At 46.1% G+C, this 26,974-nt stretch overlaps 1 protein-coding gene across 3 annotated transcripts in view; it reads right to left on the bottom strand.

The window, feature by feature from the left end:
• Window positions 1-26,974, bottom strand: part of TMEM132D (transmembrane protein 132D) — a 601,443-nt gene that overhangs the window by 320,321 nt on the left and 254,148 nt on the right. For 2 of the 3 annotated variants that reach the window (XM_084763641.1, XM_084763642.1), the window contains exon 3: window positions 3,377-3,523. The exons of the other annotated variant lie outside the window; for it this stretch is intronic. In XM_084763641.1, the coding sequence (XP_084619767.1) occupies window positions 3,377-3,523 (147 nt within the window). The remainder of the gene's footprint in view (window positions 1-3,376; window positions 3,524-26,974) is intronic. 3 annotated transcript variants of the gene reach the window in all.

Here is a 26,974-nt window from a genome sequence, read left to right as displayed (position 1 = left end):
CTCAGAGTTTTAAGATAACCCAGAAGAGGCCAGAGAGGAGGAAGGGGCTTTATAAAGCAAAACAGGCCCTCAAGCCAAACCTACCAACGTTATCAAAAGCATCAACTCGATGAAACATTTTCCAATTATCCTCAGGAAAAAAAAAAAAAAAGGACCTCGCCTCACTTCAGCACCACCTGAAATAATGGACCAAGGTTCCTGCTCTATTCTACTCTGTGAAGATAGACGCATAAAATGAAAGGCTTTGAAGGAGGTCAGGGCTAGCTATTGAAGATGCTAATAAATATGTGGTACCTAATAAAACTATCTGTTTTCATTATGTACATCTTGCTAAGTAGAAAGGGTTTGGAAAAACTTAGCCTAAATGATTCACTGCAAAAATGAATGTACATTCGGCCTTCCCCGGCTCCCCAGCTCTGCCTGCAGGAATCCTGGGTGTCAATCTTCTCTGGAGTTTTTCTGGGACAGCATCCGCTCCGATAAATATTCGTCTGTGTTTTGCTTGAGTGGACTCCTTTGAACTCATAAAACAGAGTCCACTCTGTAAGTATGTGTTTAGACTTGTATCCATAATATGTTAACAGAGCCAGACTCGTTCCAGACTTCATTAAGGAAGCAATTACAGGCATCCTCCTGCTTACCAGGCACTTGCTTGGAGGGCTGGGGACACAGCTGCAGGCAAGACATGCTTCTGACACCAAAGGAGCTTCTGGTCTAGGGTTCCTCATGAAGCTCAGTCTGCTGACCTGTCACATTAGGAACCTACACTGTGTGTTTGTGTCCTATAGAAGATGCACGTTATCAAATTGCACAAGATGCATGTTTGATATACCATGTCCTCACAGTTATGTAAGGGACTACATATGCAGGCTCACGCATGCACACGTTTCCATTATCTGTCTGCATAAATACGAACTAAGCATGGGACAAGGAAAGTTCTCCAAACGGGTCACATCGTGATGCCATATCCTTCAAAGAAAAACATCCGGGTAGCCTATCCAGAGTCTTGTTTCTTAAAAAGAGACACTGGCAGAGATGCAGGACCAGAGCTGACTGCCTCCCACAGCAGAGTGCTTAGAGATGGCCTAGAGATGTGGTATCCTGGAAGGCCTGGGTCATCAGAGCCAGAGCAGGGCAGCTTGTACATGGAGGTGAAGGGGTCATCCTCAGAGTGCTCTGCTCTTCCCTTCTGTGTCCAAGATGAACTCAGCCAATGGCTGATGAGAACATTCAGGGCATACAGACAATAAAAAATAACTTCCGGTGGTTCGAATCCCTTTGCATTCATGGGCAACATTACTGCTACTATCAATAATGTAAGAGGAATGGAAGTGCATGAGCTGGTACCCAGTCCCTCCTTTGTCTCTCCTCTTGTGGTAGAGAATAAAAACATTCATCGTCTAGCCATCCATTCATCCATCATCGTGGTTTCACTCATTTATCCACTCATCTATCTTTCCTTTCTTTTATCTATCTACCAATCATGCATTCATCCTTTCACTCATCCATCCATCCATCCATCCATCCATCCATCCATCCATCCTTCATCCTTTATCTATCATCTATCCATCTAAATATATATATCATTTATTTTTCTTGTGGTTGTGGACAAATACCCTTCAGGTGCACCTTAAGGGAAGAAGGATGGATCTCTTTTGACACAACTTAAGTAGGGACCCAGTACATCTCAGTAGGTTAGGCAAGAATGTGAGATGGACTGAGCCAGTGGTACACGCCTTTAATCCCAGCACTCAGGAGGTAGAAGCAGGCAGATCTCTGAGTGAGAAGCCAGCCTGGTCTACAGAATAAGCTCCAGGAAAGTCAAGGCTACACAGAAAAAAAAACCCTGTCTCAAAAATCAAAACGAAACAAAATAACAACACAACAAACAAACAAACAAACAAAAAAGAAGCTTAAAATGGTTGGTCACCTTGCATCTGCAGTTAGGGAGCAGAGAACAGACAGGAAACAGGTCTTCAAGGCCCACCCCTAGTGATTTACTTCCTCTCACAACCTCCCCAAACAGACTACCAGCTGAAGACTTAGTATGCAAATGAGAATGCCTATTGGGGGGTGCATTTCACATTCAAACCACAATCCCACCTATCCGTTCATCCATCTATCAATCCTAACTGCCACATGCCGCAATCGCTCCGTCCATCACTATCCATTTTCACACGCATCTGTCCATCTAGTCTCATGTCCATTGGCTCCCTGACACACAGTCACCTTTTGTGAGGATGATGTTTGCACATCAGATCTCCGCGGGCACACTGGGCTGAGACCATATGTAAGACCAGCAAGTTCTTCTGTGTGACCCACTCCGACCACACAAATATCCAGGGCAGAGCTCAAACGCTGACTTCCTCTTTCCCTCTCACTTTTCTCCAGTCAGGAAAAAGAAAGGGGGGGGGGGCAGTCCACAGACAAGAGCTGCTGGAGGTGACCCAGATTCTCCCCCAATTAACATCAGGTAAAGGAGCACAAAGAGGGAGTGAAGCCAAGCTATCCCTGAACTGTTCTCAAGTGCTTCTGTTAATGAACCAAGGGGGTAAGTGCTAAAACAAGACCGTAATAGCCACGAAGCGAGATCCTTCACCTTCATACCATGGGAAACAAATGTTTCCAAACACTGGAGTTCTGAAATTTAAAACTGCATTCCAGGAACAATGTGCTACCTTCCTCGAGTCACCCTTTGAGTTTTGCTCAATTTTTTCAGTAATACGGAGAGCCAGAAGAAACCTAAAAGTGACAAGGAAAATGTATGTGACCAGACTAGGAATTCTCCGAAGCCACAAATGAGGTTCCGGAAGAGAGGAATAAATCAAGAACTCCTAAGTCTCCAAGCCCTTCTTTGCCCAGCTGTGAATTGCCTGTTTCTAATTTGGTGGCTATCAGAAGCAGATCCGGGTTTTAATTTCTCCCCAGGGTGATTCACGATTGCCTGTAATTCCACAGCAGGTGGCTCAGTGTTCCATCAGCAAGTGCCCCCTGTGCACAAATACAATCACATGCATTACATTGACATCAGTACCATAAAGGTGGGCTGCACCCTGCCTGTAAAAGAGTGAATGCCCCTGTGTTTTATTAACACATGCGGAAACATACAACTCCGACGCCTCTGAGGTGAATTAGAAAGAAGGGACAACTTCAATTACTTTTGGACGCCACTGCATGGAGAGGTCCTGTGTTGGTCCACTATGAATAGCATCCCATTGCCCTATCTAGAAGGCTCCACCCATTTTACCTAGAGCCATTAATGACAGCTAGCACGCACCAAATACGAACTGCAATGGAGTCAGTTAGCAAACCTAAGAGTGACAGGAAGCCACCATGGCAGAGAACCTGAGCACAGCACAGGCCAGGTGGGACTTACCTCTTTTCTGAGGCAGGCAATTTCTTCTGACAAATGATGACAGCTGGTGCATACTTCCCAGTGTACTCCGAGCTCTGCTTGACATCCCAGATGGAAGGGCTGCTGGCTCTCACCCCAACGATGCTCACTCCTTTCTTAACCTTGGCCCTGTTGGAGACAGGAATTGCACGTCTGAGACAGCCCTGGGGAAGTCCCCAGGTCCAGGTCAGCCGTGGTGTCAGGAACATGGTGAGCATTTGCACATTATAGCCTTGCAGGTATGAGCTCGTGGGGAAATTGGATTTAAAGACAAATTTGTAACTGCCTTCCTATCCATCTGTCCTGGTCCCCCCCCACCTCACCCCTTGGTTTTCCCCACTTTTACAGAAGGAGCAAGTAAAATGTGCTGGCCTTCAGCAAACATCTGTTACATATACAAATAAAATGTCTGTATTAATTAAAACACAATACACAAAACAATAGCAATAAAAGCTACCTGAAATCTATGATAGTGAGAAAACTAAATGGGAAATGAAAGTAACCCAAATAGACAGAGTTCACATGCATAATAAGGGAGGGACCTGAGGGACAGGTCCTGAGCAGCAGATGTATGAAGAGCAAGGTGATTTTCCCAGCAGTGTCTGAGTTTCACACAGGAGAACCGAAGCTCAGACAGGTGAGGGGATGTTCATGGGTCCCTGCAGATAGAGGCACTGGGCTGAACAGGGCTAGCCAACTTCTGTTTCTCTTCCTTCTTCCTGACAGTCTTATCATCTTCATCGCCATAACCACAGTCCTCCACCACCAGGCGGCATCATCATCATCATCATCATCATCATCATCATCACAGATACAACTCCCATCTTCATCATTATAAGCTCCATCGGCGGCAGCAGCATCACCACTACAACCCCCATCACCGTTATGACCACTCCAACTTCCATCATCGTTGTCATCATCGTCATCGTCATCATCGTCATCTTTCTTCGTGCCCATCACCACAGCCTCTATCATGATGATCATCATCACAAACTTCCCTTCATCACCATCACCACCATATCATCATCATCATCATCATCATCATCATCATCATCACTACAATCCTAATCGTCATCACCACCACCACTTCCTCTATTCTCTATCACCATTACCATAATGTCCATCTTGATCGTCATCACTACAACCCCATCATCATCATCATCATCACCACCACCACCACCACCACAATCCCTATCTTCTTCTTCACCATCGCCATTACAAACCACTCTTTAACATCGTCGCCACTACAACCATCTTCATCATCAACACAATTCCCACCACCACCACCCACCATCACCATCATCATCACATCCATGTTTATCACCATCATCACATCTGTCTCTTTCATCATCATCACCACCACCTCTATTTTCTTCTTCACCATCATCACAATCCTCTGTGCTATGGATTACTTACCATCAGCTGGATGCTATCCTAAATCCAGTATAGTTCTGTATCATTTCATCCTCAAACACAGTGCTAGGTCAGTTGCCATGGAAAATGCTGTCTCTCTCATGGCTCCGGAGTAGGGAACAAGCCTTGGGCTGCACGTAGGTAAGGGACTCTAGCCAGCTGGAACATGGTAAGCATGGCTCTGGCAGGCCTTGTCCTTCTCCCCCCGTTTCCTCTGCCTTGCTAAAAAACAGTTAGATTGTATTCCTAAAGCTGACCAAACAAAGTCTATTCCCTTATTTGGCCACTTCCTCCTCCAAAGATTGACTAGCAAGGTCCAGCTATGAAAGTATTGAAGTCCAGCAATTGTCCCCTGGTGGCCAATAAGCCTTCCTTGTGCTGAGAACTTGGTCTTGGGATATCCTGGACCCTTGGGATATACTTCTCCTTTCAGACAAGACAACGCTCTGGGCTGTCCTTGTATCACTGTGAACTCCTGCTATTAGAGCTGATGGAACTGATTGCATTCACTTCCTCTGCTTCTCACCGCTGGTTGGTTTGTATCATGGTACCCAATAGCTACTCACGATTTAGCCAAGGACACAGTCACCAAGGCAGTTCACCTTCCATCTGAGACTCCCTTTGTCACCTCTCCCCTCTTCTCCCTTCCTCCATCATGGACAGGAGCCCTGTGGTCCCCTGGGCTTTTCTTCAAAGTAACAGATACCTGTGCCCTTACACAGAAGCTGAACAAGGGAGCAAGACCCAGAGGCCCTGTCTGCACACATACTATTGTTTCTTTCTAAGAAATTTCAAAAGAAAAAGCCTCCATGCAGTGGGAAGTCCGTGGCGAAAGGACGACACAGTAATTTTCACAGTTTGATTTACAAACTGCCTTGTAGATTTGAAGAAATAATGTTCCCCACTGTGTCCTCTGTTTCTTGTTCCTTGGGGAGAATATAAAAGGCTTAGAAGCAAAAGTACCAAGGGATGCTTGGAGGTTTTGATGCTCCAGGGGAGGAGATGGAGATGGTAGCAGCAGTCTGTGTCACGTGCTCTGTGTTATACCCAGATGATCAGAAGAGGAGCCCCCCCAGTTCCTGCCTGTACCTCTGAAATCCTCACTGTTAGAGGCAATGCAACACCCCCAAGGAATGGGGCATAGAAGAAATGAAAACATGCCTGCTCTTAACTATTACTACTTCCATTGTGAACAGTTTTACACGCACGGTGCAGGAGAGGGTATGAGGTGGCTGTGTTCCTGGAAGGCCATCAGTGTGACCAGAATGGCTCCAGGGATAAGGATCCTGGCAGAGTTCCCACCATTCCCTAGCTGAGAGCAGTGGGGCTCCTGCATATACATTAGGCAGACAACATGATTCACATCAAACATCTGGTAGCCTAGAGGGGCCAGGAATGTGGGCCACGCACCCAGACAGAGGGCACTACGTGACCAGTCCTCAAGAGAATTCTGTATACCTGGGCTGAAGGAAGCTGCTTCCTTCTATGCATAACATAGCATGCATGTTGTCACAGCCATTTTCTTGGGGGAGCTGGGGTCATGTTGTGTGGTTTCACTGGAAGAGGATTCTGGGAGATTGTGCCTGGCTTCCTTTGGATATGGCCCATCCCCCCTTCCCCTCTGTTTACTATAGTTTGTGTGCTCTTTCAGGAAATGAGGCTGAGCAGCACACATGACTATAGGGTATGTCCTTTGAGTCTTCTTCATGACTTGTTGGACCTGGAGGTGGTCTTGAGGACTGATAGTTTCCAGCTGAAAGTCTGCACTTCCCAGAAGGTCCCCTTATGGACTAAGAGAGTCAATTCTACTCCTATAAAAGTTACAACCTTTTTCTTGCTGTGGGAATTTTCTCTCATCCACCCACATGACATAGAACTTAGGCCTATCCATGCATGTGGGTAAGATCTGAGGTGACCTCCTTCACTGTGTTTCAGTCAATAAACATAGTCCTGCCTAGGGGTCAGACTTGCCACCCCTGCCCCGCTTCTGCTGTTTCTGGCTCTTTTAATCCACCCCTAATAAAATGTCAGGGACACCCCCTTCCAAATACACCCATTAGTCTACAACAACAGGGGCAACTGACCACTTATGGATAGTCCTGGGTGCTAACACTAGGAGTTTTAGAAAGAAATTGTAGTATACAGCATTTGCTTCCGGGGGTGGGGGTTGGGGGGGAGGAATGGACATGCTTTGAGGGAGATCTACCAGGATAAAACTCCATTCACTGCGGACAACTATGCTTCCTAAATAGGTTAGAATGGGTTATAAAGGCTGTCCCAATTACTATGCACTGGAATTTTATTGAATCAAAATTTGCTTTAATAAATAGGTCCTCATGGGGGCTGGAGAGATGGTTCAGTGGATAAGAGCATTGGCTGTTCTTCCAGAGGACCCAGGTTCAATTCCCAGCAACCACAAGGTGGCTCACATCCATTATAATGAAATCTAATGTAGTCATACATGCATAAACATAAATAAATAAATAAATAAATAAATAAATAAATGAATGAATAAATACATAAATAAGTCATTGGCCTAGCTTTGACAGTTGTGTTCTTCTGGTGTTGGGATGGGACCCAGGACCTTATGTATGCTTGACAAGTACTCTATCACCAGGTGACATCCCTAGCCCATGTTTTGTATTTCACATAATGACTACACTAGCAGGTGTTTTGGAGACATCATTTATAAAGGTGAGGTTTCATGTACAAACCTCAAGTCCAGCTGGCCTGGGTACTCAGGAGAGTCTTCTGGCAAAATAAGTTACGGTTCCCACTTATTTAGTTTAGAAATTCAACTAAATTATAGGCATGCCATTGAAGGGGCTGGGGAGATGGTTCAGTGTGGAATGTGCTTGCCGGGCAAGCGTGAACTTGAATCATAGCACCAACATAAAAGCTGGGCACAGAGGACAGTGCTTATAATCCCAGTGCTGGGGAAATAGTGACTAGAAGCTCACTGCCCCATGCTTGCCAGCTAGTCTAGACAAATTAGTGAGTCCCAGGTCTCTATGAAACACCCTATTTCAAAAACAGGATGAAATAACTGAAGACCCCTGAGATCAGCCCGTGGCCTCCCTCCACATACTGCTGCATGGTGTTGCATACACACACACACACACACACACACACACACACACACACACACACAGAGAGAGAGAGAGAGAGAGAGAGAGAGAGAGAGAGAGAGAGAGAGAGAGAGAGAGAGAGATCGATCTACTAGTGTAAAACTCATTCACTTCGGACAACTATCCTTCCTAGATATGTTAGAATGGATTATAGAGGCTGTCCCAATTACTGTGCACTGGGATTTTATTGAATCAAATTTACTTTAAATAAATGGGTCATCAGCCTGGCTTTGGCAATCTTTTTATTATCTGGAAGGTACTGGTACACAGGCCTTAGCTGACATATAATGGGCTTATCTTTCTAAGTAGGTCATTTAGAATTTGGATGATGTTTCTCAGTGAGTGCTTTTTCAATGAACAGGGCTATTTATTTAACCCTTAGATTACCTGAAGGGTTCTATAGCCACAGTGGTTTGGAAGAGAGAAGTCTGAGATTTACCATAGAACACTGGATTGACTTCTCACTAATAGAGTTTCCTGAGAAAACACACACACACACACACACACACACACACACACACACACACACACACACACACACGGGAGTGGGAGGGGGAACGCCCACGTATCTAAGACAGAATGGGAAAGAGATATTTGCCCAGTGGAGCTCCACCATGTGTGAATATCACATACAGACATCTTCAAGGTTGGCCACCAGCTCCTTGGAGATGGATGCGTAGTATTTACAGAAGACGGCGAGCCTGCGTTAATCATTCTGAAACATTTCCTTTCAGAGTTACAAGTGGCGGCTTGTAGAAGCCCATGGCAGGCAGTTCTTAGAACCTGTGGAGACTGGCTTCACTGGGTCTGAACCAAATGCTAGTTCCTTCTTTGTTTATGACAAGCAGGTTCCTTATAGTCATTAATGGAAGTTTATAACCCACTCGTGGGTCCATAAATACAGGTTACCCTGACAGCCTCATTACTAGAGATAAACAGAGCACTTGATTTCCGATGACATTTTATCGTAGATTTACATTTAATAACACATCCACCATGGTGAGAGCGGGAAAGCCATAATTTTCCCCAGACTGTGTGCATGCAGTGTGGGCTGATACAGACAGAAGCTGCTTGGGGTTAGAGGATGGTGTGCTTTTAAAATATAATAGAGCAAGCTATAAAGACTAGACACATGTGTTATGTATGATGTTTATAGTATGTATATAGTATATGCGCAGTGTATACCCATGCTGCCTGGAGCACAGGATTCAGGAACTTAAGTGAGATAGCTGGGAATAGTTGGCAGCCCGGATGCAGAACACAGGGCATCCTGGTTCTGTTTCTGCCCTTCACACCCTAGCATCTGACCCTGGGGGACTGCTTAAGCAATCCGCCCTCTGACAACGCTGGGCGCGATCCTAGATTGTACATCCAGGGTGTCTGTCCACAACCTTGTGAAACAAGTTGACAATTGACCCAAGCCAAGTGTCTTAGTTAGGATTGTGTTGCTGTGAAGAGACACCATGACCAAGGCAACTCTTATAAAGGAAACCATTTCATTGGGGCTGGCTTACAGTTTCAGAGGATCATTGCTTTATTGTCATGGTGGGCAGCACGGCAGCGCACAGGCAGACATGGGCCTGGAGAAGCCAAGAGTTCTACATCTTGATCTGAAGGCAGCCAGGAGACTGTGTTCTACACTGGGTGCAGCTTGAACGTAGGAGACTTCAAAGCTCTGCATACACAGTGACATATGGCCTCTAACAAGGCCACGCCTCCTCCAAAAGGCCACATCTCCTAGTAGTACCACTCCTATGGCCAAGCATTCAAACACATGAATCCATAGGGATTATACCTCTTCAAACCACCACTCCAACCTACCCATCTAAGCACTAAGACCTGTAACCTTCCTCTTTCTCCTTCCCTCTCACCTTGCTTCCTTCTCTCTAGTCTCTGATATTAACATATGCAAATCTGGGTGTTCATTAGCATATGCAAATACTCATTTAGCCACAATATGCGCAAATGATCCAGTCCATTGAGCAAATAGCCCTCTAATATTAACATATGCAAATTAACTCTAATCTTAATCTATGTGGGTTGTCCTGTCATTAACATATGCAAATAAGCATATAGGATTGACATAGTCAAATGATCCACCACTACCAAATGCAACAGGCTTCAGGAATTAACACATGAAAATGACCCCTGTATTAATATGTGCTAATTATCCTGTAGGACTAGCAGGTACAAATGGCCCTTTGCCATTCACACATACAAAGTCATCTGACACTAACTTATGCAAATATTACTGAATCTAGCTCTCCCAGGCTGTCCTTTAGACTATGAAATGGCCACCACCTTCCCATTTTTGGTGCCTTTTTTCAACTAGACCAGAGGTGATTCATCTACCATAAGGCTGACTGAGGTGTTCTGACACCCCTAAAACAGGCTTACTTTGGAAAAAGACATTGCACTTCTCTGATGTAGCAGCTCACAGCTGGCCTTGGTGGTCCATGGCTCTGATCCATTCAGCTATTCAGGGATCAAAGCAGATCAAGGCCTTGCTGTTTACTGTTTCCAGCCCCTGTTTTGCAGCACTTCTGTCATTAGCACTCCAGCCTCTGGGAAGAAGGCGGGGGGGGGGGGGGGGGTTGGCCCATATGCCCCCCCCCTCCAGTGTACTATAGAAGGCATTTACTGTCTTGGCCACATATGGTTACAGGTGCAAAGGATTCTGGGAAGCCAGTCCCCTACCTGAACCTGCTGGCAATGATGCCCAAAGAAGAGTTGGGCCTGGTGGTGGCTTGCATTCCTACCTCAGCTAAATGTGTCCTGCATCCTAGAGACTGTGTGCAGAGCTAAATCCCACCCTGTACCACTGCACACAGGCCCACTGCTACAGAGAAGACCCACCCAAACAGCCACCGGTGGGCACTCAGTGCAGGTACATTTATGAATGGTTTGACACATGGATGATTAAAAGTGCCTGTGAGCTCAATAAGAGGTACAAAAAAAAAATGGAAATGAGAAGTGATGAAAGAGAAATAAATTGGGCTCAAAAGGAGAAATTTGAATATTTTTGTAGCTTGTGAGGTTTATTTAAAATTTGTGAGTGCAGATATGTGTGACAGAGGAGTGAGAGGAAGAGAAGGAATTGAAAGGAAAATTGAGGCAAAGTAAAAGACAGGAGGGGAAGAGGCATAGGGTGGGAGAGACTTTGGGGGAGAGTTCGAATATGAGAGGAAAACCTTGTATGGCCCGTAAGTATAATATTACACACACACACACACACACACACACACACACACACACACACACCACACACACACACACCCCCACACACACACCACACACACACCCCACACACACACCACACACACACCCCACACACACACCACACACACACACACACACACACCACACACACACACACACCCCCCCCACACACACCACACACCCCCCCACACACACACACACCACACACACACCACACACACACACCACACACACACACACACACACACCACACACACACACACCCCACACACACACACCCCACACACACAACCACACACACACACCACACACACACACCACACACACACACACACAACCACACACACACACCACACACACACACACACACACCACACACACACACACACCACACACACATACACACACACCACACACACACACACACACACACACACACACACACACACACACACCACACACACACGTCTTTGCTTAGCCTCCTCCATCCTGACTTTAAGGTTGTAATGGTTTGAATGAGAAATCTCCCCAACAGGCTCGGGTAATTGGCACTATTGGGGAAGTTACTGGACCACTAGAAGGTAGAGCCTTATTAGAGAGAGTATTTCACTGGGGGCTGGGGGTGGGGCGGAGTTGGAGAGGATATAGCCTTTCCAGTTCCATCTCTTGCTTTCCACGTGTGATTGAAGCTATGCTCTGGCTGCCATGCCATCCTCACCATTACGGAAGGCAGCTCTTCCATAAGTTGCTTTTGGTCACGGTGTTTTATTACAATCACAGAAAACTAACTAATAGAAGGACTGGGCCAATTTATGCAAGCAGCTAAGACAGGCACAGACAGGAGAGTGAGACCAGAGTGGTCAACATTAGGCGACTCCAACTAGATAGCATGCTCTCCAGCAGGAAACCTATTTGAACGTACCATGTTGATGTCGGCACATGTGCTTATGAAGCTGGCACTTTCCACTACTGCAACGCTCTGTGCTGTGCACAACAGATCACAGGCAGAACTAAAGAAAGTTGAGATGAAAACTAAATATGCTGAGAAGTAGCGGCTGTTCTTTCATTCCGACCAGCTGTTTGGCACACTTCCAGGAGGTACCCATGTTACATCTTGTTACCATGTAGCACATGAGTACATCAAACTCCACTTCAGGATCTGTGTATTCCAATCTCAGCAAGAGTGGCAGGGGATATCCAGGAAAGCCCCACAGCACCTGGCTGTTGGACAGCTGCCACCTGCTAGAGATTAAAAAGAAAAAAAAAAGCCAAGAAGGATTTGTTCTCAAGGAAGGACCCCATGCCTGAGAGGGATGGAACTTTGGTCAGGTACATCATCAGGAAGGGGACTGTGGTCAGGAAAGGGTTGTGGCTTCTGAAGGGGGTGTGGTCTTGTGGTGGGTGTGGCTTCCAGAAAGAGGCATAGCTTCTGACTGACTAGGTCCCACCCATACTGCACAACTTGTGGTAAACCTCGGGCTAACTAAACACTAGGAGGCCATAAAGGTAGAGCCTGTGCTGTGAAATCCACACTGTGGGAGACAACACAGGCTGGAGCCCACCATGTTTTTTATTCACAAGGTGGTTGTACCCACTTCCCAAGTTCAAGTTGCCACTAGGCTTTGCTTTGACCATCTCTCTGATATTTAAGCAACCGGTTCCTCAAGATCCAATCACTTCCCCAAGCCCATCATCTGTCAATCAAAATTTTACCAGCTGAGACAGGCACACAAATAAGATCAAGCCCAGGCCAGCCACATGGCCCTCCGCTGGAACGCTCACCATCCAGGCAGCTTCTGGTCATATGGAGGATAATATAAATGGGGCCTCCTTGAGTTAAGCACCGCACACCCTGGGCTTCTGTGTGTGATAGCTGTGTCTGAACCATGCTGCTGTGATCACAGATCGCCCAGTACTTCATCACCACCTCCAAAGATAAATAAACCAGCTTGATGCAGAAAGCTGGCTGGCCTCCAACTAACCCAGGAATGATCGCTCCGTGAAGGGAAGGCCAAGCCACAGAGTGCTGCTGCGGCTGGACCTGTGTGATATGAAGTCCCCCCCAGGCCAGCTGCCTGCTTGGAGGACACCTGACGTCTTCTGGGTATCAGAGCCTCTCTAGTCCCAGCATATGCTAAGTGGGTTCCTTTGCCAGTAAAGTGACCACTGACTCTTTCAAGGTTACATCAGAACATGAGAGCCTCCTGCAGTCTTATAGCTTTCCTCTTCCCAAGTCAGTGCAAATAAAATGGTCAAAGGCCTGTTTTCCCTCTGGCTTTGGCTCGGGGTAGATGTGACCGAGATGGATGGAGAAAGTTGTCAACCCCAGCAACGTATATGTTGGCAAGGAGAAGGTTGGCAAGGGGCAACCCCCATCTCCCAGCAGAACACACTGTCTACAGAGGACAGTGGCATGCGTGAGCAGGGTCAGATACCAAGGTGATGACTCTTCTGTTTGTTCACCCAATGAGCCAATCAGCAAGACACGTCCTGAGTCCCATCTGACTTTCAGGCACTTTGCATAGCGCTGGGACTGCATGGAGGGGAAGACATATTCCAGCCATCCTAGAACTACAAGAGACAGACACACAGATATGTGTGCATGTACATGTACACACAAGCATGATGTTATCAGGTCCCTGCAGCTTGTTGCCCAGGGCAGGGAGTGAAGGTACCGCAGAGAATTTCCTCAAATACTGTTCACATTCCTGCTAAGCAGCAATTAAAAGTCATAGTAGGCAGAGGGAAACATGCAGACAGGCACGGGGCTGCCTTTCTTATTTGATTTGCTGTCGGTCTGGTGACTAGGGTAGGAAAAGAAAAACTGCCCTGGTCCCTACAGGAAATGAGCCACCATACAACAGACCAAGGGGCTATTTGCTATTGCTTGAAAGAGATGCAGCCTCTATGGGCTTATGTTTGGGGCCTTGATTGACAGATGATGGGCTTGGGGGAAGTGTTTGGATCTTGAGGACCCGATGCTAGATTAACACACTGACATATCAATAATAGAAAGGTGTTACTGTGGTAAAGAGTGGGAGGCAGGGACTTGCCAGAGGAAACAGATCACAGGAGATGTACATATAGGAACAAAGTCTTGTCCTGTTTTTTTCCTGTCAGAGCATGAGATCATCATCTTCTTCTCCTTCTCCTTCTTCTTCTTTTCCAAGACAAGCTTTCTCTGTGTAGTACTTGCTGTCTTGGACTTGATTTGTAGACTAGGCTGGCCTCAAACTCACCAGCAATCCGCCTGCCTTTGCCTCCTAAGTGCTGGGATTAAAGGCATGTGCCGCCGCCACCACCCTGGCTGAGATGGTCCATTATGCCTCCCCTGTGGTGAGGGACAGGACCCTCCAAAACCCTGAATGGCAAATCAGGAATCCCTCCTCGTGTTTCTCCCAGGTAACTGAGCATAGCAAAGCTGACTACCACACTGTCCAAATGTTTCAGCACTTACAGCTTAGTATGACGAATAGTGCGTGCAGACATGTAAATGCAGGTATGTGTTTGAGTATGCATGCATGTGGGGGCTGGAAGACAAAGCTGGGCTCCTTGCTCGCTTACTCTCCTCCTCTGCTTTATTTTCTGGAGACAGGTTCTCTTACTTTTTTTGAAGGGAGGCTAATCTGGAGGCCTAGCAAGCCTCAGCAGTCTCCCCCATCCTGCCCTAGTGCTAGGAAGATAGATGCATGAGGCCACGCCCAGTTTTTGATATGAGTGCTGAGGGATCTGAACTCAGGACCCTGTGGTTGCACGGCAAGAGCTCTAGCCACGGAGCCACGCCCCCCCCCCCCCCCCCCGCCCCCAGCTCTTCGTTCCTTCTTCCTAAATGAATATGCAGCTGATGGATTCACCAGCAACATCAACACTCCCTGCAAACCGGCTTCTCTAGGTTCAAAAAGGAGGGAGCAGAAAGGATAGGGATCATATGCATCAGGGGCAGGAAAGGATGAGGGATGGAGGCAGGGAGAAGGTAGATGGGACAGCCAAGGCTCAAGGCAGGAGATGTGACAGACACAAGGCACTACAGCCACGGGAGAAGTATAGGTGCTGCCAAGCCTTGAGGGTCACAGGTCCCCTCCCTGTAGGCCCAAGGGCTTTGACACTGGCCATTAGGGAGTGGAGCATTGCAACGCCAAGGCCCGTTTTCAGTATCTGTGGCTACACAGTCAACACCTGCGGCAGCGGCAGCTGCTGCTGGAGACTGACGATTCATCAGCTGCAAAGTGCCAGGTCGTTAACATCCAGGGCAACAAGTCCCCAAGCTGAGGATAGAGAGCCATGAGTCTCTGGCTTCTAAAATGCAGAGCCATAAGCCACTTGCTTTCAAACCTTGGAGCTGTGAGCCTCTGAGTCTGCCAGTGCAGTCCCCAGGCCTCCACCACTCAGGATTGCCAGGCAGCCTTGGCAAAGCTTCTCACCCACTCATGATCCTTATGCGACCACAGCGGAAGGACCCGAGGCTGATGCGTCGGGAACACAGGCTGCCTCTAGGACACAATTCTCACCTTCCTCTATCTCATCTTGAAATAATTACCAACCGGTTCTGACCCCCTCACCACAAACAAAACGGAGTAACAGACATTGCGCTCCAACGTCAGATATAAGACCGTAGCTTAAATCTCTCTCAGAAGTTCCAAATTCAGGCAAGCCAATGAGCTCCACATAGAAAACAGGATAGATATTTACAGAGCAATAGCACTGGGGTGATGGTGCCAGCACCAGGGTTTCATAACACGGGCTACCTTGAAGATCCCAGAGCATTGCAGGGCACAGGGAAGAGAGATGCTCCTGACGGTCTGGGTTTGGGATAACACATAATTTCAAGCTGGGAGCTGGTGGTACATGCCTTTAATACCAGCACTCATGATACCAGCACTCATGAAGCAGAGACAGGATGGATCTCTGCTTTATCTACAGCCTCGTCTACAGAGCGAGTTCCAGGACAGCCAGGGCTATACAGAGAAACCTTGTCTAGAAAAAAAAAAAGGATAAATAATAACATCAGGACGCTGTAAATAGTGAAAATCAGCTAGAATGGGGCTATGCGAAACACTTTTTGCCATTACACTTATTCAACAGGATTCTGCCCATTTCAACATTTTCTGACACCAACACCATGTCTAGAGAAAGCTTTCTTAACCTTTTTACATGTTCTTATTTTTAATCTCTCTCCTTAAACACCCTTCACACCATCTACTTGTTACTTGTGTCTTTACTATCATACTGGCCCAGGTTGTGAGTGGTGTGTACGCGCGCACGCGCGCACACACACACACACACACACACACACACACACACCACATTTTAAAAAACTACTATTTAGAGAAATCAATCCATGGAGTCTTCTAGAGTTTATTTCAGTAAAGTAGATGAATCTTTATTTTTTTAAAATCATCATATTTATTAAATGATTGGTGTTTCTAGCACCTGTGATAGAAAATTCTATTGTTAATACATTAAAACTTCCTGTCTTTTATGGTTGACATTTGGCCTCGTAACTTGCTGTTACTGGTTTGAGGACCTTCTCACACGCTGCATGACTTTTGGACACACTTTAGTATCTTGCAGGGCAATTTTCTTCCTATGGATTTTTCTTTTGGGGGGTGTGCTATTTTGATGTCTCACGTTTCAATAGAAACCAGTTCCGTTTGCATGTTTTCAAAGGCTCTTTGAGTTTAGAAAAGAATAAAGGAAGAGAGGAAAGAAGAAAGAATCATAAATGGGGCACAGAGTGTTATAAAAATCACTCCCAGGTTTGGGCCATGCCAACTCCAGTCAAAAAGTAGCACACACCAGTCAATTATGGGGGTGATGGCCCCACAGCAGTCACTCTCCTAGGAAGGCAAGTGGTAAGTGTGCTATTGGGGGACCCAGGTTACTCTTGAGTTCACTGTCCTGGCTACTCCACACATAGCAACCTTCACAAAGATGCTGGTGCAGGGGCGGGTGGCTTACACTGGTGCTTTCCCAAGCTTTTGGAAACAGCCTTGAAGCCAATGAGGATGAGAACAGACACAGCCTTTTCCCTCTTTCTAGTTTGAGGGTGAGATGCAAGCTCATAGAGGAAGCTCAAAGATGTCCCCAAGGAGCAACAAATAAGGGGGGAACCCTCCCTCCAGCACCTTTCTCTTCCAACCCCCTAAGCTTTATGAGAGTTTGAGACCCTCAGCTGTTTCACCACAAAGAATAAGGAAGCATAAAGTGAGCTCCTGTTTAGGGAGAAGGTTCTAGTTACCTTGACTATTGTCTTGATAACGGTGTTGTAACCAAAAGCAACTTGGGGAAGGAAGGGTTTATTTCAGCTTTTAAACTTCCAGGTCACAGGGCATCACTAAGGGAAATCAGGGTGGGAGCAGAAGCCATAGAGGAATGCTGCTTACTAGCCTGCTGTCTGTCTCATGCTCAGCTTGGTTTCTTATCCAGCACAGAAGTACCTGCTTTGGGGATGGTGCTGCCCACAGTGGGCTGGACCCTCCCACATTCCTAACAGACATGGCCACAGGCCAATCAAATGTGGGCAGTTCCTCAGATGAGATTCCTTCTTCCCCATGTCTCTACATTTGTATCTTAAATGTTTACCTTTTTCTCTTATTGTGGTAAGAGCACTGCTCTGGCTTTAACATGCTCTCAGAGATCCCGTAATAGAAGCTTGACCCTTAATTCAATGGCGTTGAGACCAGGGACCTTTAAGAGGTGATGAAGTCAGGATCCCTCTGCCCTCGGGAGGTAGGCTAACAATCACAGGAGCTGTTTCCTGGTTGGGAACCTTGCCTTCAGCTATCTCCTACCTGTCTTCTACCTGCCTATGTGTTTCCTGAAAAACGCTGTTGTACCTGGACCTTGGACTTCTCAGCCAACAGAGTTGTGAGAAATTAACCTTCTGTTCCTGATCACTTAACCAGCGTTGTGCATTCTGTGACAGTCTCCGACATTAAGTGAATCGCTTATCATAGGATTCCCTCTTCTAACAAATGCTCTAGTTCACAGTAACTGTCGTCCCTAGAATGCACAGTGGCTCCATGAACTGTCCACCTTGGGTAACTGAAAAACTGTGCCTACTTACCCATGACGATCCCCCCACCCCACCCCACCCCACCCCCAAGCCCCCACCCCAGCTAAGGTGACCATGCTTGCACTCTATTTCTACGTGTTTGGTCATTTTATGTTCCATCTGCTGATAGCATTTTGGATGCTCAGAGCAATTGCAGTCTCTTTACAGTATTCACGTCCTCACCTAAGCAGCCAGGGCTGCCGAAGAAGAACCGAGTATTGGTCCAGCTGGGTAGCTCCATTCTGGTACTGATGCTCTGCATGACCATGGAGTGATAACAGGCACTCAGCTGCCTCTGTACCTTTCCATTCAGTGAGACCATGAGAGCAAAAGCAGATGCTCCTAGGTGCCAGGCCAGGCAGAGGCAGGCACTTCCACGACCCCTTCACATCCACTCTAGGCTGAAGATCACACCTTTGAGTTGGCCATTAGCTCTTTCAGCACTGAGTGGAAGTGGAAGTTCTTCTAGAACTTTCTGTGAAGCCAGTGGCTGGGCAACTTTTGGGTTCATGGAACTTCAAGCTCTGGTTAAGTCTCTCATTGGCCTGACTTCTCCCATGCCCTGCAGTCAGCCCTGCAGTCTGTGACTATGCATTTATTTATCAATTTTACTTCACAAACACTTAACATAGCTCTTCTTGAATCTAGTTATGATTGTCTGATGAGCCAAAAAGCAATCTTAATTAATCCCTGACACTTCTCTGCTAAGTGAAACCCTCTTAAATATACATATATATTTAAATGCCTATGTTGATTAAAATATTATTATTTTAATGGGAAAATTATGGTTTCCATTCCAAGTAGGCAACTCTTTAGATGTAAAAAGCTTCATCAATATTTGTGTACCATTTAATTTTTTTTAGTGTGAGTGTGTGTGCATGTGTGTGTGTATGTATGTGTGTTTTCTGAAAAATATGTCTCGTCTATTATCAGGGACAAGTAAACACCCACAGGTCTCATTCTTGCTATTGGTTCTATGTTTATTTGCTGGTAGGACAAGGACAAGGAGACGGTTCCGTGGGTTAGCGTAGTGCAGGGTGTGGGTTTTTGGTCCCCAGAAGCCATGTATAAAGCCAAGTACAGTAGTAAGTGCTTGTGACTCCAGCACTGGAGACAGAGACAGAAGGTCTGGGGCTCAGTAGCTAGGTAGCCAAAAATATTTGGCAAGTTCCAAGCTAATAAGAGGCCTTAATTAAAAGGAAGGAAGGAAGGAAGGAAGGAAGGAAAGAAGGAAGGAAAGAAGGAAGGGGAAAACGGAGGGGGAGGGAGGGAGGGAAGGGGAGGGAGGGAGAGAGGGGGAGAGAGAGAGAGAGAGAGAGAGAGAGAGAGAGAGAGAGAGAGAGAGAGAGAGAAGAAACATGTGTATTGCTACATGTTTGTGAATGCATGACAACATCCTTAAGTGTCGTTCCTCAGACACTGTCCATCTTGGCTTCTGTTTTGTTTTCTGTTTGTTTGTCTTAATGAGAGCCCATATTTGCCCAAGTGAATTGTCATTCTTCACACACCAATTTTTCCTGTGTCTGGGTAAAAACCTTTGACAGTCACTGTCCCAGGAACTGGAGCCACTGGCTCCACTGCTTCTGGGACTACAAAGAGGACGTCTTAGAAGGAGTGGCTTCTCTGTGACTACCCCTCTGGCGAGGCTTTCTCTTGCTGAACTTCAGGCTCTTGACAGACAGCAGAGCACAGACAGCACTTGCAGCTCCCTGCCACGGCAGGGCAGCGCTCGATGGCCCCCCACGTCAGGGCACTTAGCAGGGACCCCCTCGCCGGAATGCTGCAATCTGCCAGCTGCCAGCCGTTCCACGTCCCACACATTTAAGTAAAGATTTCAGAGCCATTACCAGTGTCAGCAATGACACCTGCTGAAAGCTAAGTGTTCTGCCAGCTGTAAACCACAAAGAAAAGCCAGGCAGGTGAAGATGGACCCTGGGATAAACAAGAAGGGACAGCTGTGCTTTTAATTGATCGATTCAAGCCTCCATCCCAGCTGCAGCCATCTCCTCTTTTAAGTCCCTTTGATGTTCAGTAGACTCGGCCAGTCTTAGCCTCAGGGCTCGCTGGTCATGAAGGAGAAGACAGGCCAGGAAGGGTGACACGGTTCTGTCGGATGGATGAGTCAGGCCAGGCCAGGTAGACCAGCCTCGGGGCTTCTCCTGTAACTCTTGCCTTGGTGTGTAGAGTCCCAAGTCAAAGTTCAAGGTCACCACGCCATGTGGAAGAGACTCCACCCTCAGAGTGAAGGCACAGGCCAGTCTGGGGACCACGGCTGTGGTTCCAGGTGAAAGCCAGGGCCAGCCACATGAAACATTTCAGGTCAGTCTTCAAAGGACTCAAGGTTTTGTGATCTCCCCACCTCCTTCAGCACTTTCTGACCAAGGTGAGAGGGCATTAACAGGCATTAACTCACCTTTGGTATTGTATTAACAAATAGTCCAAAGGATCCCATGTGTCTTAATCACTCTAGTTTTTTTCTGTTCCTGTGATACACATCATGACCAAAGAGCAATGTGAGGAGGAAAGATTTATTTATCATATAGCTTATACTGCACCACGGAAAGAAGTCAAGGCAGGAACTCGAGGACAGAAGCCTGAAGGTAGGAAGTTAAAGCAGAGACTATGGAGTAATGTTGCTTACCAGCTTGCTCTTCATGGCTCACTTGGTCTGTTTTCTTATACAGCCCACTCCCATCTTCCTAGGGGGTGGTGCCGCCCACAGTGGGCTGGGGGCCCTCCCACATCAATCGCTCATCAGGAAAATGCCCTCACATGTTTACCTACAGGCCAATCTGAGGGAACTAGTCCCTCAGTGACGGTTCTTCCTTCCCAGATGATTCTACCGGTGTCAAGTTGACAAAAACAAAGAAAATGAAAAGCAGAATCCCAACCCTCACAGCTTAATTATCATGTCCTGACATACAGAGATGGGTCAAAATCTGCACCCACTCCAGCTAACTTCCAGTCTTCTGACCCATGGTATCTGCAGACACAGGACATGGATGTCAGACATGTCAGACAGGTTAACGTTTCTCCCTTCTATACTCAAGAAAATTTTTATAGAACCTTGGGCATTTAGGTCTATAAAACAAGTGTACAAGTCAAGCATTTATTGATCATAAATCATGAAGAAATTTATTTTAAAACAATTCTTCGGTGTGCATATAATTTTGCCATTTGTTAAAGTCAAAAGCAAATTTGAATATTCATGAGATGCCTTGCTTATTTATTTTCACACCAGTAAATAAATCTTGGCTGACTATCCAATATTGCAGGATGGAGAGCATCTTTGCTGTTTTTCAGAGCTGATCAATAATTTGATTTTACAATCATCCGTGCTGAGAATTCTGCTTCATACAAATGCATTGTGCAAAAGGGAAAAAAATGTTTAGAGCCATTTCAGAAATTATTGGGAATTTTTCCCCCAGTCTGAAGTCAAAATTAATTCATCATTTTTTATGAAATTCAAGTCAACAACTCAAACAGCAGGCTTTTTTTTTTTTAATTAACCATCCTAACACCACACAATCCAATGATATACAAACTTGGCACACTGAGGTAGAAAGGTAGAAAAGGATTAAAATATGAAAAAGTCTTTGTTTTCTATTATTAAATGCTTCTGTTTCCATAACAACAGAAAACTTTGCTCTGGAAGAATGCTTCCTTTCACCACACACAGGCGGCTTACGGGAGTCTGGTGGGGTGACTGCCTGCCTGCCACAAAGTGAGCATGGTTTGTGTTGGGAACTGAGGCCACAGTGAAGCCTTAGAGTGCAACCTGCGTTAGCTCTGATGTGAACAATTCGGCTGCACTTTGCATACCAGGCATTTGATTTTGAGTTAAATTGCATTATTTGCACTTTCAGAAACCGGATACCATTGCATGGCCTTCTGCATTGAGTTACACCACCTCGTTGGAACCCATAGCTTCTTAAGATGGGGTAGAGAGCATGGGATGGGGCAGCGAGGTCTCATATAGCAGAAAAAGTCAACCACACTGTATTGATGTGAAGTTACAGGCCCCACCACCAGCCTGCCTTCCTATCCCTGATGGCTGTCACAGCCTCTGTCAGCTTGGGCAGGTCTGTTTGCCCTCAGAGGCCATGAAGAAGCACGCCATGAAAGGAGACATAGTATTATTTCACTTTCACAAACTGAGTTGACACTCAAAATCATGAACTTCCTTTTTTTTAAAAAAAATGTAGATTTTTTTGGTTTGTGATGAAATACAATACAACTCTCAGACTTCGTGCCCTGATATTACCCCATGATGGGCTGTAGGGGCCCTAAAGCCAGGAGCTGAAACAAATCCTTCTTCACTTACATTGTTTCCATCAGGTATTTAGTCACCGCAGTGAGAAAAGAAGTCGCTACAGTGATCACTTCCTCTTCTCTTCTGAGAGAAGCGTGGAGAGCGGGGAACCCAGGAGAATAGGTGAGGAAGGATCATGGAGAAGCTGTCAAGCTGAGGGCGCCTGTGTGACATTCACCAGGGACACTGACAGGCTCTCAGTAGCAACTGCAAGATGCAGAACAGGAAGGAATCTTTTACCTCAGGTAGATGAGACAAAAGCTAGGTTCCAGTGACAGGGACTCCCACTGGAATGCAGACCTATTGCTCTCAAGCCCATGCCTCTGAGATGCCTTCCCTCCTGTTTGCCTCCTTTTCCCTGATGGAGCACAAGTCGCCAGAGTAATTCCTCTTGTCTCTTCTGAGGCTTGCGACCTCCACCCCCCCCTCAACAGCTATTTTAACCCTGCCAATCCTTGGGCCGTCCAGGAAAAACAATGGCGGCAACAGGAATGGAACAAATGACAGCCTCCCTTGCCAAAGCTTCTTTGACAATGAGCAGTGAGAAGCTGATTTTACAGAACTTAGTCTCCTCTTTGGTTGGTGCCAACAGCCCAGAGACATTCAATACCCAGCTGGCTGCACGCAGTTGGCCGGAATAGAGTCAGCCCATCACAGAAAGCATTTGAATTTGAGAATGTCCTAATGAAAAGGTAGGTCTGGTTTGGATAACACCTTTCAAAGACAAGGCTGTGACCGGCTGTGTGGCACACCCACCTGACAATGTAGTGGCCTGAGCAGGGTTTGGTTAACTAAAGAGAAGGACGTCTATACCTCATCAAATGAGCAAGAGAAGCGACAGTTTTCCCTCAAAGATGCTGATGTATCAAAAGGCACAAGGTAGTCCTTAGAGGCAAAAAGAAATCGTACACATCTCTAAACTTCTTCCCTGTGGATGTTCAACGCTCCTGCCACTCTGCCATCCCACCATGATTAAGTGCACCCTCAAAGCAGGAGGCAAAAGAAGCTTTTCCTTCTGTAAGTTGCTTGTGTTGTATAAGCAACTTGTGAGAAAAGAGATAAAGGTACCATCCAAGCCTTTCAGGGTTCACAGTACGGGCCTGGTAGTTCACTGTGTATCCCTAGGACCTGCACGCAATGGTAATCAAACAGAAAAAAATAAAAATAAAAATAAAGAAAAAGATTGTTTCTCAAAGTGAACAGATCCTCTGACACATTTTTTTTCACTGTTTACTCCCCAAGTAAAGATATTAGAAAAAATTGCCATATTTGTAGGCCTGAGAAGGCTGGATCAAATGCGATGGCTACCTCTTGGGTTCCCAGGAGGCGCATGCCTTGTCTTCTGCTTTCCTATTACACTTCAGTATGTCAGAAATACACCCCCATTAGATGCTATCCACAGTGCAGAAGATGCCAGTGGAGTTTCCTATTTCCTCTGCATCTCTGCCTCTACACATATCCAAGTTGCCTTCACGTGGTGTGTACGGTGGCATAGGGCCCTAAGAAGAGCCTTCCCACTGTTCTGTGCCATCTCCAGCCTCTACCAGACACTCATGGCTGTTGGCCACCACATCACTCACCAACAATTGTCCACTCACTACCAATCTCAAAGAAGCAGGTGCCATTTCTGCCCTGGCCATTTCTCCGACCTACACCTGGCACCTGGACCAGCATGGGGCTTCCTCAATCCAAGCTCATCACAAACCTTGACAGGTCTTCCACTACACCAAAAAGCTAGTCTTTCTTCTGCATCAATTTCATAAAGCTCTATCTTCCACAGATGTTCCGGTGACATGGTCAGCGCCATCTCAGGGTATCCCAAATTGGCAGGAAATACTTAAAAAAAAAAAAAAGACTGCTAGATTGTCTTCATTTTAAAGTAGTGAATGAAAATGACATTTGCAATTTTCCCTGGACCACTTTTATAGCCAAGGGTACAATAACCCAGTGACCTAGCTCACATACAGCCTGGAAATGCACAGTCCAACCAGATAACCCCTGGTTATCCAGTTCTGTTTAACTTTAAATTAACAAAAATAAATAAATTAAATAAACCCAGTCCCTTAGTTGCATAGCAACACCACAAGAATACACAGCCCACATGGATGAGGGCCATGGATGCACAACCCATGTGGATGAGGGTCACAGATGCACAGCCTACATGGATGAAGACCAGGGACGCACACACTGCGTGAATGAGGACAACTGAAGCAAGCCATGTGGATGAGGGTCATGGCACTGGGCAGCACAGTTTTATCCCATTTCCAACATCTTAGGAAACTCCACTGGAAAGCAATGCTCTAGAGTAATTTTGACGAAACTCTGCATCCCCAGGCACATTCTGAAGTTGACATTTAAAATTTTCCCTTCTAAGCTACGGAGGTTGGAATTTTCAGTATATTGAAACTATTGACATTTCAAAATTAACTGTTACATCTTTCTTTTTAAAAAGTATTCACTAGACTCCAAATACCAGGGTGATTTGATACCCACCATTATTCACATAAAGAAAAAAATATATAATCTCTTCTTCACCATAGTTAAATCCTCTCGGTTATTTTTTTTCTCTCTTTTCCCTTTCATTCCCGTTATCTTGTTCATAGACACTTACCCTCAATTCTATGCCGATGACTGTATGCCTTTTATCGATCACTCTCACTGCCCGCAGTCAAAACACATAGGAAGATTCATTTTCCCTGGTGATCCTGAGCCTTCCAAACAGTTACTCCAGGAAATAACAAGAAGAGTAAATGCCAGTGACTTGAGCCGGTGACACGAGTGTGTCACAGTTTAGCTTCAGCTGTCAACTCGACACATTTGGGAAGAAGGAGCCTAGCCTCAAGTGAAGAACTGCCTTTATCAGAGTGGCCTGTTGGGTACATTTGTGAGGACATTTTATTAACTGCTAATTGATGCGGAAAAGCTCAGTGAACTGTGGGCAGGGCCACCCCAAGGTACAGGTAGTCATAGGTCAGATAAGAAAGCAGGCTGAGTAAGCCATGGGGAACAAGCCACTAAGCAGCACACACACCCCGACCCAATAGTCTCTGCATCCACTCCTACCTCCAGATTTGTAGCAGAAGTTCTGGCTTCTTTAAAAATAGTCAGTTATGTGATGTAAATATGTTTTTGTTTTAACACCAATATGACATATGAGGCTGCCTTAGTTTATCCAAGGCTATTAAATATGATTGCCTTGTGCGGGTTCTGAGAGGGGTGTGGCTTTTGCCAGCTGCAGATAGTTTTAAATCTCTGAGTGGATATAAATGCCAGAGTCCTGAGAGAGAAAGGAGTCCGAGGAGGAAGAAGGCTGCTGCTGGTTCATCCTGCTGCTGCGTTTGTGGTTTGCTGATGCCGGTTAGCCGGACTGCGGGATATGCTGACTATGAAGATTGGAATTGCCCTCAAGGGGCTAAGTCTAAAGAGGTATACATCCCCTTTTCCCCACTAACTTTCTTTCTCTCTTACCTTGTGTTGAGGAGCTGGAAGTTCTTAGGGTGGACAAGGGGTTGAAAGGGAGGTAGAGCTGTAAGAAACCCCAGTAAAAATAGATTTAAAAATACGCACTATGCAGGTTCCTGCCTTGAGTTCCTGCCCTGGCTTCTTTTGCCTGTGAAACATAAGATGAAACTGAACCTCCCCTAGCCAAGATGCTTTGGGTCACAGCATTTATCACAGCATTAGAAAAGCTAGCAAGGACATGGAGGTTCTAGGGGCCTAATGTAGAGCAGGATTGGAGATGAGTGTGATCATTACAAGTGTACACACAGAGCAAACAATCATACTGCAAGCCTTCAGCAATACAGTCTTCTTTTGCTAATTTTTTATTTGTGTGTGTGTGTGTGTGTGTGTGTGTGTGTGTCTATGTACACATGCACGTGCAAGTACATATATCCATGCCCTGACCAGAGGAGGACCTTAGGTGTCATCTCTCATTCCCTGGTGCTGTTTCCTCGCTCAGTGAATTGCTAGTTCTGGAACAGACTGACAGCCAGCAAGCTTTAGCGATCCTTCTATCTCAAAGCCCCAAGTCCTAGAGCTAAAGGCATGCAGAGCCATGTGTAGCTTTTTTTCCCCATGGGTGTTGGGGATCGGATCATGGGTCTTCATGCTTATGCAAGAAGGGCTCTTATCCACTGAGCCTAGGGTGGTAGGAAAACTGGCTATCTTCGTGTAAAAGAATGAAACAGAATCCTTACCTCTCACCTTGCACTCCAATGAACTAGGGTACCTCAGCCAAACTGAAACTTCTAGGTGAAAGAGTAGGGGGTGCACGTCAAGATATAGGTAGGTACAGGTGAGAACTTTCTGAATCTGACTCTGACCACTCAGGAAATAAGGCCAATAACCAATGAATGTTATCTCATGAAGCTGAAAAGCTTTCAAACAGCAAAGGAAACTTTCAGTCAACGATGGAATGCTATACAGAATGGGATAAGATCTTTACCAGCAAT

Source organism: Acomys minous (assembly GCF_964271855.1).
Source record: "Acomys minous genome assembly, chromosome: 16".
Classification (NCBI taxonomy): domain Eukaryota; kingdom Metazoa; phylum Chordata; class Mammalia; order Rodentia; family Muridae; genus Acomys; species Acomys minous.
This window is presented reverse-complemented; position numbering and strand designations above follow the sequence as displayed.